At 41.6% G+C, this 13,421-nt stretch overlaps 1 protein-coding gene across 1 annotated transcript in view; it reads right to left on the bottom strand.

The window, feature by feature from the left end:
* The window catches only part of LOC138246214 (sacsin-like), a 104,011-nt gene that overhangs the window by 29,732 nt on the left and 60,858 nt on the right, over positions 1 to 13,421 (bottom strand). Inside the window, exons 5-6 of the mRNA XM_069200601.1 lie at positions 12,436 to 12,582; positions 9,045 to 10,476 (exon numbers count right to left, since the gene is read on the bottom strand). Coding sequence (XP_069056702.1) covers positions 9,045 to 10,476; positions 12,436 to 12,582 — 1,579 coding nt within the window. The remainder of the gene's footprint in view (positions 1 to 9,044; positions 10,477 to 12,435; positions 12,583 to 13,421) is intronic.

Genomic DNA, 13,421 nt, shown 5'->3' with positions numbered 1-13,421 from the left:
AGTGCAGCGCCACTTTCCCTGCACCCCCCTACCACCACCATGTGTGACCTGTATTTAAAATACGGCGCACCATGGCGCTGGGTAGGGGGCAATAGCGTCATTTCTCATGACGCTATTGATGTACTCTGCAGGAGTAGCACCAAAATATTGGTGCTACTCCTGCAGTGTACATAGGGCCCCATTCTAAAGAATGGAAGCCCCCTTTCAATGCCTGCTACTGAACAGGCGTTAAAAGTGCTGTAAAAAATTGCACCATTTTTCCAGCTCCCCTAATGGGGAGAACGCATAATGTAGCGCAAAAGGTTACCGGGTGGCGCAATGCATGGATTGCTCCACCTTGTAAATACGGCGCAGGTATTTCGGCCTCGCTGGGCCATATTAACGTAAAAAATAATGACGTTAATGTGGATCAAGGTGGTGCTAGGGCATTATGAATATGCCCCTCAGTGCGTCCTTCTTAAAGGTGCACTAACCTATTCAGGGTCAACGACACACAACTGCTATTTTACAATTATATATCGTATTAGCAGTATTTTTCGTATTGAATGCTTGAGACAACACATACATATGGTAACCATTAACTGTTCAGAGGTGTGCTTTTTTCTTGTAAATCATACATTTTGGTATCCTTAAACGTGCTGATCACTCACAGTATGGACTGGTTTTTTTGTTTGATGCATACTGTTCTGTCTACTATTCATAAATGCCAAACTCATTGTGAGAGTCATTTGTTTAGGGTTGTGCAGTGTAGTTGGGGAAACTTTGTATTACAACTGGTGTCCTGGTTTCGCTGTTGACTGTTTAACCTCAAGATCTTATATTTTATATTCTATGGTCTATATCGCTTCACCCTCACTCTCACCTTCCAGAGTTGCACATTTACATTGAATAACCAGAGAAAGGCACCTGTAAATCATTGAACCTTCTCCTGACAGAATGTCACCTGTCTCAGGTTTTCAGGGACTAGTTTTAATTATTGACACATACATCAAATAGAAATGCTTATCTGATTGAATATGGTAAAATGTCAAAGATAGTGAGGGCTCAAAATATACTGCCTGTTATCCTTTACAGGGATGCAGACCCCCTCACCCACACTAGGTGGCATGCATCAACAAAGGGGTTGCTCCTCACCAACAACAAAGTTGCTCTGTGGGCTCATCCTGAGCTCTTTTCTGTTTTGTTGTAGGATAAATGGATAGTAACAGTCCCTGTGCTGTTAAAATGATATCCAGTTGTGCTGTCAGTGCTATTTATTATTTAAGTCCACTAGTACAAGTTTAAAAACTCAAAAACAGATTGAGTTACAGATGATTAGAAAACAACCTTCATCCTGTGCTGTGGCTGACATGTTTCTGCACCAAGATTAGGAACTAAAAAGTCATTGGGCATTCCTCAGGACCTAGGTGACTCTTTTTTTAATTTACGTTATGCTCTGCCTTTAGGTGTGGTGAAAGTGATAGCAAAATGGAGAGAGAACTCAATTCAACAGGCTATCTTTAGACAGTAATTCTGTACAGATTAACAAAAAATATAATTGCTCACATAGTGCATTCGTTTCCCTTATGTCAACATTTATCATACTACTGTATGTTTAGGGCCCAAGCTCTTGTGAATGCAAACACATGCCCAGTCTTAACTTTATCTACCAGTACAGCAAACCACCCACAATGTATCACTGGAAACACACACATTATATTGATTATTGTGAAGTACCCATATCATCAACTCTCTAATCTATGAAATATAAATAGATTCTGAGTGAGGAAGCGTTATTTTGGAGTTTCTATCTATGTAAAACTTGCTTAGTGGGAGGAGAGAAAAAGCAGCTCAGTTAGTATCCTCAATAGTACTATATATTATATGTCCAGAGAGTGAACAAGATGGCAGCCTACCTCTTTGTTGCTAAACTCTTCGTCCCAGAAGGTAGTGGGTGGTGGCATCTTCCTTCAAAAACAAAGCTACCACTGTGTACTGCTAACTCCAAGACTACTATGCATACTTGATTGCTCTGCATACATTATGATTCAAACTATAGCAAGAGTTCTCAGGAGTGATACTTTGTGGGTACACTCATTACAAATTGGGATAAAGCATGCTTCTTGATCAGTCAGCAAATTTCTCTATTACTGCTTTAAATTAACTCATCCTAAGGATACTCTTCTTATTGTGTAATATGTGAGTCTTACTGAAACAGCTTTAGGAAAGGATTATCTTAAAGTTCAAATGGTTGCTCTTGATTAGTGCTTCAACCCTAATATAATCATGAGGAATGTAACTACGTCCATTGTCATGTTTCTAATGACAGCCAATTTATATGATTAGAAGTTAGGCTTATGGTAAATTAAGTCAAACCAATCCATTCCACCTCATTATTCAGTCCATGTTTAAAAGATGCCAGTGTTACCTATCATTAAACAAACTCACAGACTAGTAAATTACTGCCAGAGTGAGGGATAGCAAGACCACTTCCTTCCATTAGCTTTTGCCTACATCTAAGTTATGCTTTTATATATTCTAGATATTGTACTTTTGAAGGCCTTGGCGATTTATGCATTGTCTATGATTAGTTCCAGTTGAGACTGAAGCAGTTTTATATGCAGTGTACTTTGTTTTCACAATCCCTCAATCTGGACCACGGGCCAGATGTACGACCGTGAGTTTTGCGACTCACAATTTGCGACTCATTTGCAAGTTGCAAATTGCGAGTCGCTAAACCGAATGTACAACAGTGTAACTCACACTTTTTGCGATTCCCAATGGGGTCGCAAATTACCTACCTCATCAATATTCATGAGGTAGGTGGGGAATGGTTGCACTCACAGGGATGGAGGCCTGCTTGGGACAGCAGACCACCATGTCTGTGACTGCTTTTATATAAAGCAGTTTTTTTTCTAATGCAGCCCGTTTTCCTTGAAGGAAAATGGGCTGCATTTCAAACAAAAAAATGAAATGTTTTCATTTAATTTTTTCAGAGCAGGCAGTGGTCCGTGGTCCCACTGCCTGCTTTGAAAAATATTCGTACATCCATTCACAAAGGGGAAGGAGACCTATGGGGACCCCTTCCAATCTGTGAATGGGTTAACACCAATTTGAAACTGGTGGTAACTGCGATTATTTTGCAACCACATTTGCGGTCATAAAACAATCAAATATCCCCTTGGGACACCCCTTGGCAATCCCAATTTTGCGAGTCGGTAACTGCGTACCAAATCACAAAAAAGGGATGGTACAACGTACGTCCCCATTTTGTGGTCTCAAACGACAATTTCCACCATTTGCGACTGCAAAAAGGCCTCGTACATCGGGTCCCACATTCTTTGTGTGATGTGTCTGTATAGGGACATCATGGTGATTGTGTGTCTAGGATAGTATGGTAACGTTTCAATGCGTTAAATGGGCTTTATTTCACAGTGCCTGCTCAAAGAAATGACTCAACACCTACCACCTTTGATATATTGTTGTTGTCATTCCTCTAATGTGATACTAAGTTTCACTACTTGATCAGCCTGTCTGCCAAGCGGCACATGCAAAGTGCTCGCTGCACACTTGGGAGAATTTAAGAACCTCCTGTTTCTGGCTTTATTGGATGGCTCTGATGTACCAGATTCATTTGATGGCCCTTCCATGAGCTAGTCAGATGAATGAATGCTCAAAATCTATCAGCTTCTATTGTACATCTTGGTTCCTGGAATTTGAATTATTTATGTTTGGGGTACTTGGAGGGCCTGAATCTGATGTGTGCTGTTCCCCAGGTAATAAGACAAACAGGAGAAAATGGCAGGACTAAATATTAAGGCTATTGTTGATTTTGAACTTGGTGTTCAGAAAATTTGGCATAAAAATGGGTTTATCTGTTAATTATTGATACTTACAGAGAAGGGAAGTGGAGGACAGATGTTGAAGTTAGTTGTGCAAGGCTGCACAGACACATCAGATTCTATACCCAAGTCTCATCTTACTACTATGATCTCCCAAATAACACTTTCTAGACTCTTACCCCTCCTATCCCTCCACTGCAGCCAACCCCCGCCAAGCACAGCTGAAGGCTGTATGTGGCGCAGTGTTTGGTGGTTATAGGGGGTTGGCCGCAGCACCTGGCCACAGGCCAGGCCCTACAGCCAACCTCAGCTATCCATGGCTGAAGGACGTGTATGGCACGGGGTTGGATTAACGTATAGTAATTACTTTACGCTTAAAAAAATAGAAATTCACTGAAGAAACCAAAGGTTACAGGGACTTTATAGTTAGGAAATAGAATTTAAAAAAACCCAGAGAAATTCAATTAAAAAACCAAAGGTTACAGGGACGTTATAGTGAGGCTCACATTTTAAGCATATAAACCATAGAATTTCACCCATTTTAGTTAGAGTTATTTCAAGAAACTATAACACGTGCCCTAAGGTAACTATAACTCACGCCCTTGCCATGCACTGCTAATTAGCTCAGATATTACAGCACTCATGACATCTTTTATAACATCATTGATAATATCACTGCAACAATTGCTGTAAAATGTTTCATAAAAACTGGTGGGGGTGCCAGTTATAGTTACCCTAGGGCATGTGCTATAGTTACTTGAAATAACTCTAACATGTGAATTTCTATGGTTTTGTATGTTTAAAATGTGAGCCTAACAATATCGTCCTTGTAACCTTTGTTTCTTTAAGTGAATATATACATACACAAATACACACAACCATATATATGTATTCACTGTAAAAAAAAAGTTAAAGTGGAGTTATAGTGAGGAAGTGTTATCATATTTTACATTTTTTTTTAAAACCTTAGAAAGTCACTGAAAAATCAAAGGTTAAAGTGAAGTTATAGTAAGGTGAATATGTCAGTGCCAACATTAATTTTTGAACAAAAAAAACCCACAGAAATTCACCATAGTTAGCAGAGCTAACTATAACTTTCGCCCCTGCCAGGCACTGCCTATGACCTCACGTGTCAAATCACTCATTACATGTTCTATGATATCATTTATGATATCACTGATAACATCTCAAATTACATTACTGATGACATCACTGAGTGTCACACTGATGACATCATCCATGCTTCTTTTCTACACATTACTTTATAAATGGGCATGGCGTTAGAGGTATAGAGGTTAAATATCAAATAGCTCAGAATAATAAGAAGCATCATTAATGCCATCACACATCCAACTCCCTTAGGTGAAAGAGCCCCAATCTAAGTTCCCAGTCCAACTGTCTTTAAATTCCAATTAGGTTTTAACCAAGATAATCTGGATACTTGGAATGGAGTCATTTGTGACAATGGAACTCATACACTTCTTGGTGGGGCATATATTCAAACATTCCTAGAAATTTGTTTTACAATTCCTTTTGGTTTTGCTCAACAACACTTGCCTCTTTGTAATGTAAAATGCATCCTTCTCCATATGGTTTCCTAACACTCGTTGTGTGAGGATTCCCTATTTGGAAATATGCTTCAGTGTTCAGATAAGTGCCTGCTTTCACCATTTGACAACCATTTTCTTGCTTAAGTCATTTAGAGGAAACCTTGTGATCCTGTCTCTAAAGTGGTCTTTAAAACCTACCCAATCTTTTTCCCCCTTTAGGGCTGTCTCCTGCAGCATAATTATGTCTGGGCCATGTAGTTGAATATATCTGTGCACTACTCCCTACTTGATTGTATTGCCCAATCTGTTTACATTCCAGAAAATTATATATTAAAGTGTGCTTTCTATGACAAAATGGTTGGAAATTATTTCTTTCAAGCCGTGAACTTTCTATTCCTGTGTTTCCCCTATTGTATATTTGTGCCCACCAAACTATTCATGAGGTTCTATGATCTAAAACAAGTTGTGGAACCCTGACAAAACGTTTTTCTCTAGCGCACCCAACTGTCCCACTCCCCGGCACCCTGTGCTGCGACCTGAAACTGCCTGTCTCTCCAATTCACAGGAGGCCTGTCACCCTCCCAGACCCAATAAGCAGCATGTACATAACCTACAAAATACCACGAGTAATGCTGCTGACCTGTGACAGGAATTAATGGCCCCCTCAACACCACACTCACTCCCATAAGTTACCTTTGGCTCTGAAATAAATCATATCACATTCATATGGTTGTGCTTTCATGATGGGACTGATATGAGTTTTGTTTAAGTTTCATACCCTTTGTCCTGGGAGGAAAGTCTCTGATCCCTCTCTCATGGTGCCGGATGGATAGGCTACCCATCCAGCCACCCACCAAGCAAATCCCAGCACCATGTCCAAATAAGTCTGCCGATGGGAACCAGGCTCCAGTTTTCACTTTAAAGTCTCTGATTTCTCCTGCGTAGCTGCTCATTGCAGATCATAATTTATGTCATGCTCCTTTGATGGGTGACATTTTGTCGCTGCTTCATCATGTTCAATAGCCCCTTTATGAAAGTTTCTCATCTAGTTATCTTCTCCATGGGATTTTGTATCTTACGTTTGAGTTCTGTGCCTTAGTTTAGGGGCCACTCGCCATCCCTTCAAACCGTTTGGAGCTTCTTCTGGCATCTGGAAGTCCTAAGTTTTACTGCCGGTCATTACTCTCAGTTTTGTTGTGAATAACATCATATATTTGATTCCACAGTCTTGCAGTTCTCTATTTATTGTCTAAAACTGAGACATTGTTTTTGGACCATTAGTCAGGAAAAATCTGTATTATGGCATTCACAAAGTGGAGTTGGTCATGTTTTCTAGCTGCCTGAAGGATTACATCCCTGACTCCGTGATTGAAGATGAGGACAATGATTGTTCTTGGGGTGGGCGGTGGATTTGGTGTAAGTATTGGTGCCCTATGGGCTCCTTCTACAGAGGAAAATGTTAGAGAATCCCTTAGGCTTAAGGGTGTTTAGGATCCAGTTTTCAACAAAAAGTTCAATGCTTGTGTCTTTTGGTCTCTCAGACACACATACTAGTATGATATAGTTCCTTCTTGACCTCCTCCAGTGTGGCCTGTGTCATGACATTGTCTTTCTGAAATTTGGTGACTTCTAAACAAAGAGTTTTTATCTCAATATGGCAAATTTGTTTTTCATTACCTTTTCACTGATTTTGTGCTCATGCGATCAAAATAGGTTGACCTCAGTATTCATGGCATCAATTTTGGTCTGCAGTTTGTTTTTTGTCATGAACTGCTGCAGTTATGCCCCTAAGGTTCTGAGCGGAGTCCACTGTCTCATCTACACTGGAGAGTTCATAATTTCCCATCCCACCCCCCAACTACCCGGAAGGTCTGGTGAGACAGATATATAGATCTATTTTGGTTTATTGCTGTGGCTTGGCCCCTTTTTCATGCCCCATGTTGTTGCTTACTGCTGTCAGATTTTGGGATCTACTTCACCCCCCTAGGGTGGTCTCAACAGAGCCCATGTTATGTTCTTGGTGGCCTATTGCCCAGCCCTCACCAGCCTCAAGGCTCCACTCTGAAACCATGAATGGTGTTGGGGAAGACTCAGCACATCCTCTACCACTTGTTCTTTCAGGGTACCCATGCCACTGTTTCAGCATCTTCAGTGCAAGATCTCAGGTTCCTCAATTGATAAGTATATTAATCCTGTGCTACATATAAATCCCTTGTGGCCATTTGCCACTTGCCTACGAGCACCCAGGGAGCAATTAATGCTCAAGAGCCCTGTGGCCTCCACTATGTAGGACGCTGTGCAGTACTACAATGTCAGGGATCCCAGAAGAGGCAGCAGACCCCTACTATTTCAGGCACTACTGCGCTGCTGTCACCTGCCTCCAGAGCAGGAAGGCCCGCTCACCATATCCTGACCTCGACACCCTCTTGCTTAACTTCCTCTCTGCTTTGAGGGCTGCGTCAAGGAACAGGCTCTAGAAGGACCTCACCTCATGGCCTTGTAACCTACCACCCCAGTTGCATTTGGGTGGGTCACTGAGCTTCTCGTTTAGGTCACCTCACCCGTCGCACTCACCTCACCCGCCACAATACTCACCTCTTGCACAGTATCCAGGGGACTCACAATCGGAAGCTCTTCATCGGATGGCACCATTGCGATCCTTGGTCTGGCCTCATCTCCACAGGGCAAGACTCAGGCGCTGACGGGCTGCACTTACTTCGCAGACCTTCTAGGCTGCAACCCCTCCAGAACTCAAACGGGTCGGCGAATGTTGGCATTAGGCAGTCCTGCTCATTCTCTGCCACCTCGCAGCATTTCCTCTTACTTCATGAGGCTTATTTTGTGGGAGATATGGTGGATGAATGGGGAATCTGCTGCAGGCTTGGGGTTTCTAAATTCTGACTGTCATCTTCTTTGGTGGTTGCCATGCCCCCAAACAACCCATCCATTCTAGACCAGTCTAATTGGCCTTGTGTTCTGTAAAGTGCCCACTGTGCCACAATATTTTGTTTGTAATGTTTTGAGATATTTAACTAGGCATATGTACTTTTGATTACTCAGTTTGCTAATATTTTTTCAAATATTCATTTGGTGAAAACGCTAATTTTCCCTTTACCAGCACATAGTGATCTTAAGTACTATCACGTTTTGAGCGGTTGTATTGGTTTTCTATGCACCACTTGCCAGTGGGTGTAATAATTGGCATTGAGCATTAATTCCCCAAAGTGTTGCTTATTTACAAAAGTTATTAGCATTTCTTTCACTTGCTCTTTCAAGATGGTGAGGGAAGAAAATGATGGGGATGACTGATAAGTAATGGGATTGTTGTGGGATTGTGATGTCAACGAGGCAGTGAGTAATTTTACATGTTTTCATCATGGTGGGTGGTCAACCTTCTATGTCACTGAGGTGGAATTTACCAAACATTGCATAAAGATGGAAACAGTAGGCAAATGAGTGCAGCTATTCAGCATTCAGGATGTTACAAACATTTGCAGAATTGTAAGTTAATTTACTGACCCTGTGGCACATGGCATGCTTAATGTTTGGTGACTGAACAGAATTCTGCTTTCTGGAAATTTGTTCATCCTTAGGAAAATAAACAATGTGATCCAAACCAATATTTAAAGAGAACATTATGCAAATGAAAAAGACAATTGCACACAGAACTCACCTTGGATATCTAGGGCTTTCTATAAAAGCCATTCCTTCCTGATCTGAGTCCAGGAATTTAATGAAGGTGGTGTCAGAAAGAGGCAAGAGCTGGAGGCCGAGGAGTTCTCTATATTGACCATCACTGATCACATACTCCAGGATCAGTAACTTTTGACTATTGTCTAGCTTGCTCCAAGAGCCGGATTGAAGAACAGATCGAATGAAGGATGGGGTAGCCATTTTTAGACTCCTGACCTTGCTAGAGGCCAAATAAAGTGTGTCTATAATCTGTTCAGGGACTTTAACAAGAGGCTCATTAAGACAAATAAGAAGTTCTTCAAGAGCAAGCTGTATGTCTTCATCTTGCATAAGAGGTATAAAAATGGCCTCAGATGGTTTTAGCCACTGGGTAGCATCAGCCGCCTTGCAAAGCACCTCCATATCAAGCAGTTCTTTGGAAACCGTTTCAGTCAGCCAATGCCATCTCTCTTTGTGCTGTGTTTGACCTGAGTCTGGCCAAATGCCATATGCCAGTGTGGCTGGGCCATCCAACGACCTTACCAAATTTACAACTGCTTGGACTGCCTGGCAATAGACAAGAGGTAAGATCTGCTCTACCAGCAGACGGTTCCACTGAGCAGCTTCATCATGTTGTTGATCTACCTCCACCCATTTTATGCTCCTTCTGTCATCAGTCAGATCAAAGCTTGCATTGATGATGACCGGGAGACCAGTCCTATTTTCCTCTCTGTCTGGGAGAGGCAGGAAGCAGCTAAGACGCCCACTACAGCAACTGCTACTCTCATTGTCTAAGCAATAAGCAATGCTAATGGTGGGAATGTTGCTTAACTTCTTTGCAAGGTCTTCCAAGTCTTGAAAACACCCATCTTTGATTGTACCAGTGATGACAAACCATTTGCAAACTTCATCAGCCATGCTAGAACCCTTCAGGGAGGTATATTTAACATGTATTGATGTGAGGAGCTTTGTTGAATCATTTGGAATGTTTTCAAATGTTCCATTATCAGATTTGGTTACACTGACAGTCAGTAGGTGCTTAACTGTGCCATCACAACTGATACTCTTTAGTGACACTTGAGAGACATTTCGGAGGAATAAAAGACTTATACTGGCATCCTTGCTGAAACAGTTAAATAGTTCTTTAACTCTTTCTGTGTTGTAGAGATTGTCTGAGATCTTGGAGGGACTTGACCGCAATGGAAAACGGAAGAGCGTCCCCTTAAAAAAGCCAGTCTTCTTGATGATGTCCCAGTTACCACGGTCAATGGCACTTAACACATTAGAAAATGGGAGAAAATGATCTGTGAATGACTCCATGTCATTCCTGTCGTCCTCCTCCTCCAGGTTCCATAAAAAGCCTCTGTCATCAAATACTGCTTCTTGGGGATCAAGCATCCCAATGTTTCTGCTACTTAACACACTAGGAAGATCTGTAAATTAAGAAGAATTGAAAGAGATGTAAATGCACAACTAAAAGTAGACATACACTTTGGAATCAACAAGCTTTACCTGGCAGTGATGAACAGAAGAGAAGGCTATCACACCGTTCATTCTACACAAGGCGTACAGTGTAATGCCCTTCCTCTGACAGCCCCTATTCCATTGGACGTCAGAGAAAGTTTGCCGTCCATAGAGTCAATGGTTGCTTCGTCAACATAAAGAGGATGATCTACCCAACCCTAAAAAGGGCAGGCAGACTAACAGGATGGTGGACAAGTTACTCTGCCACGTTTGTGATGGAGTACCCTGTCCATCAAACTCTAAATCATCCCTCGGTTTTCTTCCAAGAGACAACACAAATGGGGCAAAGCCATCAGTGCCAGGTACTGCTCCTAGGTATTAGCAGCTATTACAGGATCCACAAAGTGAACCCAAGGATGCCTTCCATTGAAGGTTTTCTAAATCCATAACAGACATGTATACTTGACATTACAATGGCTGCAAAGTGGAGGGCAGGAGGGAGAAAGGTGAATTGTGAAGGAGAAGGGAGAGATCCAGGAAACTGGAGACAGCTCACACTCCAGTGAAACCTTATGGAGCACCCTTGAAACGTAGGCGCTACATACACAGGGACCTTAACTGGAAGCACCCTGTCCCTCTTGTGTATGAACACTACTCACATAACCCTTACACCTAGGGGGAACTGGGAGTCCCAGTCATGACAAACTACACAGATTCACACAGGGAAAATAAGTAGCTATTCTCTAGGGTTTCTAGGGCACAGGTACCACAAAGGATGAACTGCCACCATCCTTTAGTCATGGCATGGCATTCTCATATAGACAGTTGCCACCAATGATAAAAGAAGTACACTTTTATTGCCCAACAGATTACCTACAAGGGGACTTGTCACAGACGTTTCGTGCTCAGGAAAGCATATTGGGGTGGTTAGAATGAGATGTAAATGAGCAGGAGGCTGCATGTATACAGTGTCAGTGACAAAAAAAATGGTCTACGAAGTAAGAGCAGATTACAGCACAACTTTTTGGCTCCAGGCTGCCAGTGGAGAGGGTAAACTGGAAAATCTGACCCCCGGTTCTATGTGGCTCTCATTCCTATACTACCTTTTGTGGTGTAAAAGCACACAGCTGGGCTGTACAGGATACAAAATAAACTTGATCTTTCTTGCTCCCTTGCCTTTGCTCCTGCCAAAGGCCAAGGTGGACCACACTCAAATCTGATTGATTGTTGGATCCATGGCATGATGATAATCCCTTGATATAGTGCTGATCCAGGCATAATGGTGGTGATTTTTGCCATTTTGTCAGCTCCTTCATAAAGCTCACTCCTGATGTAATGATGCCCTGGAATAATTATATTGTATTAGATATTGTACCTGGATATAACAGTTGCAATTTGTAGCCTACTGTGGGCATCTATGAAATGGTGGTGCCAACCAAAGATACAATACTTTCCTAGCTATATGGTGTAAATTCTTGATACGTTATAGAAATCTATGGTTTGATTATAGGGTTTGTGATTTTCCACAATTTTCGAAAGCATTTTTATTAGGGTTCCTAACATGCACCAAAATGCCAGACTTGCCTGGCACACCAAGAAAATTATTAAGTTGCAGATCAATGTTTTTAATTTTTTATTATTCCATTAAGCAACCCTCTATATGACAGTATGCTTTGAAATGTAAATAAATGAGACATTTAAGTTGTCAATAGTTCTCCCATCACCTCTCATTATGTATATGTGTTTTGTAGAACTTTGTAAACCCGGGGGCACATGGTTCTAAGAAGCAGATGTAACTTATTCAACAATAACCCTTATTAATAAATGCATTGCGATTGCGTATGTTAGCAAAGATTAGTCCAGTAACACACCATGTATATGTTAACATGGAATGTCCCTGAAGGTTATGTGTTTCTATACAATCTTACCTGTGATGTGATAGACCGAGTTGAACCCCAGGCCGAACCGCCCCACAGTATTGGGGTCTTTAAGTTTGAGACTGTTCCCTGTGCTCTGGATTCCATCCCAGTCATCCTCAGAGAAGGTGGCGTTGTTATACGCCAGCAGAGCAGGACCTGAAAAAGGGCACAGAGACAGGATCATTAATATTGACAACAGATGATGTTACAGACAGACGTTTTTTTGCAACCGTGAAGTCTCCTACCATCAGTAGCAGTAGTACAGATTCTTCAAGCAGCCTCCAACCATTACAAAAAAAGTAAAAAAGCAAAATGTTTTATTAGACTCCACCCGATAAATTCATGTCCAACTGCTTATGCTCAGAAACTTAGTCCCCATTGTAAAAACAACCACTTTTGGACATGCCTAGGTCAGTAGTCATGGACTGCCTGGACCATTGCATCAGTATCAAGTCAGACCTCCATAAAATTCAAAGGCATGCTTCAAAGAGCACAAAGACAGACAGTGGGGTGGTGTCTTAACATACAGAAACAATAATACAGAAATACCATCATGACACCCCTAATTTGTCTGCACTAGAGTAAAATCCAAAATGCTAAAGCAAGAATCCACACATCCTACAGAGTTTGCCCTGCACTATGACCCTTAATATTCCTCAGATTGTGCGACCCAATCGCTTTTCTGTAAGATTGGTGTAGACAATTTTTTGGGGTGATGGAACCTCACTTCTGAAACACACTCAATCAATCCATGGCAATGTGGATTGTACTACTCTCACCTTCAAGCTACCTCTACACCCTAATAGTATTTTATCGTATTACTCTACCAACTATCTAGCTAACCAATTTGTCTCTGTTGACTTGATTTCAGTTTTAATCAATCAATCAGGGAATTTGTGAACCTCACTACTCACTCGTGAGGGTCTCAAGGCGCAAAGTGCTTTTAGTCTGAGGCAACTTCATATGTTGGGTTCTTTATAAATAAATACCGTAAA

Source organism: Pleurodeles waltl, chromosome 7, assembly GCF_031143425.1.
Source record: "Pleurodeles waltl isolate 20211129_DDA chromosome 7, aPleWal1.hap1.20221129, whole genome shotgun sequence".
Taxonomy (NCBI): Eukaryota; Metazoa; Chordata; class Amphibia; order Caudata; family Salamandridae; genus Pleurodeles; species Pleurodeles waltl.
The sequence above is the reverse complement of the archived record's forward strand: the minus strand, read 5'-3'. Positions and strand labels throughout refer to the sequence as shown.